The 7335-nt window shown below is 28.7% G+C and overlaps 1 protein-coding gene across 1 annotated transcript; it reads left to right on the top strand.

The window, feature by feature from the left end:
* Positions 1-4725: 4725 nt before the first annotated feature.
* LOC105132489 (thioredoxin-like 1-1, chloroplastic) lies at positions 4726-6813 on the top strand. Its single transcript, XM_011036026.1, has 4 exons — positions 4726-5146; positions 5411-5587; positions 5693-5857; positions 6284-6813. The coding sequence occupies exons 1-4, from the start codon at positions 4883-4885 to the stop codon at positions 6587-6589; spliced, it is 912 nt and encodes a 303-aa protein (XP_011034328.1). The 5' UTR covers positions 4726-4882; the 3' UTR covers positions 6590-6813.
* The last annotated feature ends 522 nt before the right edge of the window (positions 6814-7335 follow it).

Below are 7335 nucleotides of genomic sequence, written 5' to 3' on the forward strand. Positions count from 1 at the left end.
GAGTTTTTAATCTTAAAATACATTTTTCCTCTTTAATTCAAGTTATCATAATTTGTATAAATATCATTATTATTTTTTTCGATAATGCTAAAATAAGAATTATATGAATAAGATAAGATGATCTTGACTAAAAACATATTTTAAAAATATCTGTTAAAGCGGGCAGACACTCAAGTAGTTTAATTCTGTAGCCATAGTGTTGTGACGACGTGGTCAAATATTTTCCTGAATCCACTTCGCCAGGTTCCTTCGATTGAAAGCAAAAGGGAGGATTGCGATCTTTCTTTTGAATAATCCTGGCTGCGTTCAATTTGCCGACAGGGGTGGGATGCAGCCTGGTAGCCCTGTCTTTTCCTTTCCCTTCCTTTTTCCTTTTCTTTTTCTTTTTAATTTTTATTTATAAACCCCACATCGTTTGCCTTAGCCCTTAAGTCAAAACGACCACTGTGATGGTGATTGTAGTCGTAATTTGTTGGCTGTAACAGTAGATATAGTTGGTATTAAAAAATATTAATTTGAAATAAGATCCTAAATAATATAAGAAAATAGAAAAACTAAGAGCCAAGATCATACATTAACAACTTGCTATGGAATCGCAATACGGCTTGGGGTTCGATTTTTTCGTTTTTCATAAAAAAATAATGTTTTAATGGCATAAACACGTTTTAAATTATGAAAAGAAAAAAAAAAACTCAAGTTATAAATCCAATGAGGTTAAATAGATTGATTTTATTTTAATTAGATAATAAAAAATAAACAAAAATAATATATAGATCAAATTAAAAGAAAAAACTATAATAACCAGAATTTCAAAATAAAATAACAAATAATATAACTCAATTCCTAATATAAAAGGAAAAATTGAATAAAAAGAATAAGAAAATTAATTTAATTAAATATGAGTTAACATGACAAACTTATAACTTAGATAATATGGATCAAACCAACTTGGATTAATTTGTTCAACTCGTATGCCAAGTCATGAGATCATAATAACTTGATATGAAAACAAAGAGAATAAAATCACTCGCGTTAACTTTTCAAACTCGTGGCTTGAGTTATTGATTGGAAGCACTCTATCTGTAAAAACCACAAAGCTTAATTCCAAACTAATCAAATGTTAAAGATTATAATTGAAATAAAAATAAATTTTATTTTTTTATTAAAGAGTGAAATTAAAAAGAAAAATTAATTTAACAAAAGAACCCAAACAAGAAAAAAATAATCAAAATAAGGATCAAAATTGAAATAAAAAATTAAAGCAATTTTTTTATTAAAAAGTGAAATTGATAAGAAAAAATAATTTAACAAAAAGACTAGAAAAATAAAACAATAAAAAAGGATTAAATTAAAAAAAATAGCATATCACAGATTAGAATTAAATAATAAAATTAAAAATAAATCAAAAATATATAAAAAATAAAGATTGAATTTGACATCTTAAAAAATTTAAAAACAACTGTGAAACTTAGCATGGCCAAAGCGATTCTTGAGATAAAAAAAAAAGAAGAAAAAATGAAAAGAACCTCCAATATCGCACCATCACCCTAAAGCCACCACACATAATCTTAATAGGAAAAAGACCCAATAATACTTTTAATGACATGACAAAAGTTAGTGTTTGGCTATCAGGAAGTGCCATGTAATTTGATTATGTTTTGTTTTTTAATAATATTTTATATTTATTAAAATATTAAATTTTTCTTTGGATAACTTAATAGCAATTAAAAAAACTAATGTGAAAAATACTAAAAAGCCCCCAAATCCCAATTTATTTTCAAAGGTACGTTAGTCATTTCCTTATATTTTTTTCCTGATCAATTTAATAATAATTAATAAGTCTTATAAAAATATTTCAATATCTCAGTAGCCTCAAGTCTCAAATGAAAATTAAACTAGAGGTGATGAAGTAAAGTTTTAATTCTTCATTTAACAAAGAAAAAGTAATTTATCTTAAAAATAAAAAAAGGAGAAAAATACAATGCATCTATCCACAAATTAATAATCTCTACATTACATAATAACAACAACCAATTTTTTATATGGAAATGAATAAAAATTATCTATATAAATTATAAACTAGAAAGATTTCACACGATAAAACACCTTTCCAATCAAATCTTCTCATATACTTATTCAACACCAACATCTTTCTTTCTATTTTGGAACCACTGTATAAGGTTAATAAACTAAATTTTTGGTCGGCACTATGCTACATGTTAGCTACTTTTTTCCAAACTTAAAATTTTTTTTATAACGATATTAGAAAATAAAAGATTCAATACATATTAGATAAAATACTTTTAAAATATTAAGATGATAATATATTGGTTGAAATGTTTTTTTTTAATATTTAGATAATTATACATTACTTGACTTAGGTCAACCATGGTTAAATCACAAACCCCACGATTTGAGATATAAGACCATGGTTACCCCATGGAACCTAAACCCAAACAAAATAATAAAGTTTAATTCTAATCAATTAGAAATTGAAAAGCAAAAATAATTTTAAAAGCCAAAATATTCAATTAAAAAAATAAATAAAAAAGATACATTTAAGCAAACAAAAATATTATGAAGTGAGCACACCATGCTTGATATACCATGATTTACCACTATTTTTCAAATAATTTTTTGTTGGTCCAAATCTATTTTAACAATATCTCGAGCTTTAAATAAGTAAGAAAACAGTTTTGAACTCAGGCTTGCAGCCTAGGCCCAGTTCTAGGCCCACAATCTAGGCCTAATATTAAGCAAACAACCTAATAACTTTTGGGTTTAAGCCATGCGCCTCAACTGAAACATTAAACCTTTTATAGGCCAAGTGTAGGGTTTAAAGATGCCAATAAAACTTTTTTTTATAGAACATTTATTATATATAAAAATTAGAAAAGCAACCTTGTTTTGCAAATTTATTTTCTACAAAAACACTTATTTCCTAGAGTCCTGTATATCCACTAAAAGAGGACTATTAGATAAAAGATCAAATAGTAAGAACATTTAATTAAACTTATTATTCAATCATCAAAAAATCTTATTCGGATTTTGAAACGTCATCAATGCTTATATTTAAGCTATGAATTAAAATTCAAAACTATTTTTTTAAAAAAATCTAAATTTAACAAAGAAAGATAAATAAAAACACATGAGATATCCTGAGTTATTTTTAAAATTAATGAAAAATTCTATAAAAAACAAATAAAAAATAATAGAGCCCAATATACAATTAAATCAAATATTGAAGGATAAAACTGAAAAAACATGAGCTTAAAAAAAAAAACCCAAATGAATCTCTTAAACATGAGTTAATTTTTTAAATTTATAAACTGTTAAATTATAGACTTGAACTCAATCAAAAAACCCAATGTAATATTGAATAATAAAATTAAAAAAATATTAATTTAAGAAATTTATTAAAGTAAAAAACATAGAAATAAAAAAATAAAGAAGGATGAAATCGTAAAAAAAATAATTTTAAAAATAATCTCAAATAAAATAAATAGCAATAAAAAAAAAATAGAGACTAAATATGACATATCAAAAAATTAAAGGAAAATAAAATTAAAAATAAATTTTAATTTTATAAATATGACATATTAAAAAATTAAAGGAAAATAAAATTAAAATTAAATTTTAATTTTTAAATAATTTAAATAAAAAATATAAATTAAAAGAATATTGATGAAATTCAAAAGAACAACAAATTAAAAGATTGCTGTGAAATTTTAAAAATTCTGGTGTGGAAATTAAAGAGAAAAAAAAGAAAAGAAGGGAAAAACAAGAAAAGAAATAGGTGTCAACTTGGGAGGAACTAATCACGCATGCCATCTGTGGAGGTAGGCCCCATCATGACAAATCATAAAACACAAAGGATGCCTGTTTTTGGCCGTTGTAATTCGCTACACGCATCATTTAAACACTATGAACGATTTACTTACTCGCACATTCAACGCACGCAACAACCATTGTTTTTTATATATTTATAAAAATACCAATATGCTCCTAAGACTACACTATAATTATAAAAGTATGAAAAAGCCCCTGAAGACAAGATAAGGAAATTTTGATTTTAAATGCAATAGAGTTATTTTATTGTGACTTGAAAAGAGAAATATAAAAAATTAGTTTAAAGTTAAATAATTTTTTATTTTTCAAAATATTTATGTAATTATATTGTGAAAAAGAAAAGAAAAGACCTAGATACAAACTAAATTCTATAATAACTATTCAACCATGTAAAAATCGAATTACCCCTGGTTACATTTTTTTAGAAAGATAAAATAGTAATTTTATTATTTTAATTCTCAATTATTTTTATCGTATTTTTTTCCAGTTTTTGTTAATAACCCAGAAACGACAAAAAAAGATAAATAAAAGAGATGCTTCCTTTTCATCCAAAGCGCAAATCCATCCATCCAAATCCAACTTCCAAAAGAAGTCGTAGGTTAGATGACGCCACGTGTCAGAAGTATACAACTCACCGCACCTAGTATCAATTATCAACCATAAAAACCGGCGAACATGAAAAATAAATCTTAAGACTTAAACTGCACAATAAAGACCTTATCCATTGATTTTCACATTTTTCGCTAAATAATTTCAACCGTTAGACTGAAGTCCCATCAATCATCCATAGCAAAATCCAACGGCCCAAATATCCCACCACCAGCTTCAATTTTCAACACTTCCGAATTCAAAAAGCAGAGAGAGAGAGAGAGAGAGAGAGAAGAGAGACTCTTATCTATAAGAGAGAAAGCACAAGCCTTTCTTTATTGTTTTGTTAGAGCTGGGAATCAATATATTTCTCCATTTGTCTCTAAATTCTGTCTTTAGAAACAAAGTTTGTGTCTTTGTTTTTCCTAAGTTGTTGTAAGAAATTATGGTGGATGTTTTGAGCAAAACAAGTCTATTTTTTTCTTCTAATGTTGGTAATTATCAAAACCAACAACAAAATAGTATTTCTGTGTTTGCAAAAAGTTGTAAGCTTAAAGGGTTCCCTTTGAAGGCCAAACCACAGGCTTTGAGATCACAAATTACAAGATCTTCTTCTTGCAGTGATTTTTATGGCAAGAGGGTTGCTGTTCTAGGAAATCAAAGCAAACCCAGAAGAGGGTATCTTCCTCAAGCTTCGGCTGTGGCCCAGGTTGGTCAAATCTGTATGACTTTGATTTATAGACTCTATTTTGAATTTCTTGTTTAATGAGATTGTTTTTTAATCTCTTTTGTTTAATTTTGTTGCGGGTTGAAGCCTTGATTTTTATCCTGCTTGATATTATAATAAATAAAAGAATTATGAGATTTTATATATTGTGGAAGATCGAAGTTTTATTTTATTCTATTTTTTGTCATGTTATTATTACCAGGATGGATAAATATTTATCGGGTTTTCCTTTTGTGGAATTGACAGACTGGCCTTAGACTTAAATATGCTCAAAAATGGTGGGAGAAAGGTCTGCAACCCAACGTGAGAGAGGTGACTTCTGCACAAGATCTTGTGGATTCCCTAATGAATGCCGGGGACAAACTTGTTGTCGTTGATTTCTTCTCCCCTGGATGTGGTGGCTGTAAAGCTCTCCATCCCAAGGTATGATATGCATAACGATTTGGATATAGATGTGGTGCATGTGAATGTGAATAGGTTAGTTATTTTTCTGAGAGATTGCTGATGGATATCATGTTTTTTTGGCAGTTATGTCAATTGGCAGAGATGAACCCAGATGTACAGTTTCTTCAAGTGAATTATGAGGAGCACAAATCCATGTGTTACAGCCTCAATGTCCATGTTTTACCTTTCTTCCGGTTATATCGAGGGGCTCATGGCCGGTTATGCAGCTTTAGCTGTACTAATGCCACGGTTAGTCCACTATTATTAACTTTTGTTGATTAACTGCAATAGTTGAAGTGAGTTTTATAATTGTTTCTATTATGAACATGCCAATCTGTTTCAGTTTCTCCGTTTTCTGTATAGTAAGTAAGAGCTTCAACACATGAAAGAAGGAAAAAGCATAGCTTGATTGATTCTTGAAATAAAACATTTTTCTGCTTATGTTTGCGAGATCCAAGATTCTTCAACTCACTCGATTTCACTTTTTAATCGAAATCATCTGGTTCTTTTTCCGAGGAAGATGTTGCTTCACAAACCCATTTTTTACCGGACCAGATTAATGGATTCCTTTTAATTTACTTCAACATAGCATTAACCATACAGTATATTATGCATGCTTTGTCAGTCTCGTTGATTGTTTCTATAATGATGGTCTCTGTTTTGGTGCTATTTCAGATCAAGAAATTCAAAGATGCATTGGCCAAGCACACACCAGACCGATGCAGCCTTGGGCCAACAAAAGGGCTGGAGGAAAAAGAGCTTGCTGCTCTGGCTGCTAACAAAGACCTCTCCTTCACCTATACAACCAAAAAAGTTCAACCTGCACCAGTCCCTGCAGAGGAAGAGGTAGTACCAGCAACAGCCACATCCCATTCAGACGGAGGCCGGCCTCCTCTTCCTCTTCCTCTTCCTCTTCCTATAACAAGCTTGAAGTCCGCTCAAGACTCAGAGGAGAAAACCCTAGTCATTTCTGGGAGATGATGTGGTGTGGTCAGCCATCAGTGTCCTCCCTACTCTCCTTGTACAGCCTGCACTACTTTCATTTTGTATCAGTATTAGATATGAACAAGCTCAGGGCATGCTGTATGTATGTCATGGAGTTGCGCAGGGTTTTGGATTTATTTTTTTGGATCCTAGCCTCTGCTATTATGAGCCTTAAGAGTGATCTTTGTGATTGTAATTTGTAAAATTAAATTTAATATATTTTTAAATTATTTTAACTTGTTAATATTAAAAATAAAAATGTTATTTTAATATATTTTCAAATAAAAATTACTCAAAAATATAATCTAACCAGTAATGACGCAAGAGGCTAGGCCATCTGGTATGAAAAAATATTCATATCCGCCACCATCCGCCACGTAACAGAGGCCAGGCCAGGCCAGGCCATCTGGTATGAAAAAATATTCATATCCGCCACGTAACAGAGGCCATGTATCTATAATTAATCTATTTTTTCCTCAATTTTAACTTTTTAAGGGGAGGGGTAAGGATGTTAGCTTCTAATTAGTTCTATTTAATAAAAAAAAATTAAAGAATTGAGAATAATATTAGAAAATTCCAAAAAATATCCAAGAAAAGTTCTTTAAATTTTTTGCCAGATTTTTATTAATTTATCCCTATAAGTTATTATTTTTATTTACATTAGAAAAAAAATAAAATTTATTTTAGAAGACCAAAAAATATTAAAAAAGATTTAATTATTTGAATAAAATCAAAAAATATTT

This window comes from Populus euphratica, unplaced genomic scaffold, assembly GCF_000495115.2.
Source record: "Populus euphratica unplaced genomic scaffold, PopEup_1.0 scaffold27.1, whole genome shotgun sequence".
NCBI classification, from domain to species: domain Eukaryota; kingdom Viridiplantae; phylum Streptophyta; class Magnoliopsida; order Malpighiales; family Salicaceae; genus Populus; species Populus euphratica.

Bases quoted from the DNA above. Each gene is read 5' to 3' on its own strand.
- LOC105132489 (XM_011036026.1), top strand. From the start codon at position 4,883: ATGGTGGATGTTTTGAGCAAAACAAGTCTATTTTTTTCTTCTAATGTT. The intron at 5,147-5,410 runs GTTGGTCAAATC...TGGAATTGACAG, and splicing joins AAGCTTCGGCTGTGGCCCAG to ACTGGCCTTAGACTTAAATA. The intron at 5,588-5,692 runs GTATGATATGCA...TTTTTTTGGCAG, and splicing joins GTAAAGCTCTCCATCCCAAG to TTATGTCAATTGGCAGAGAT.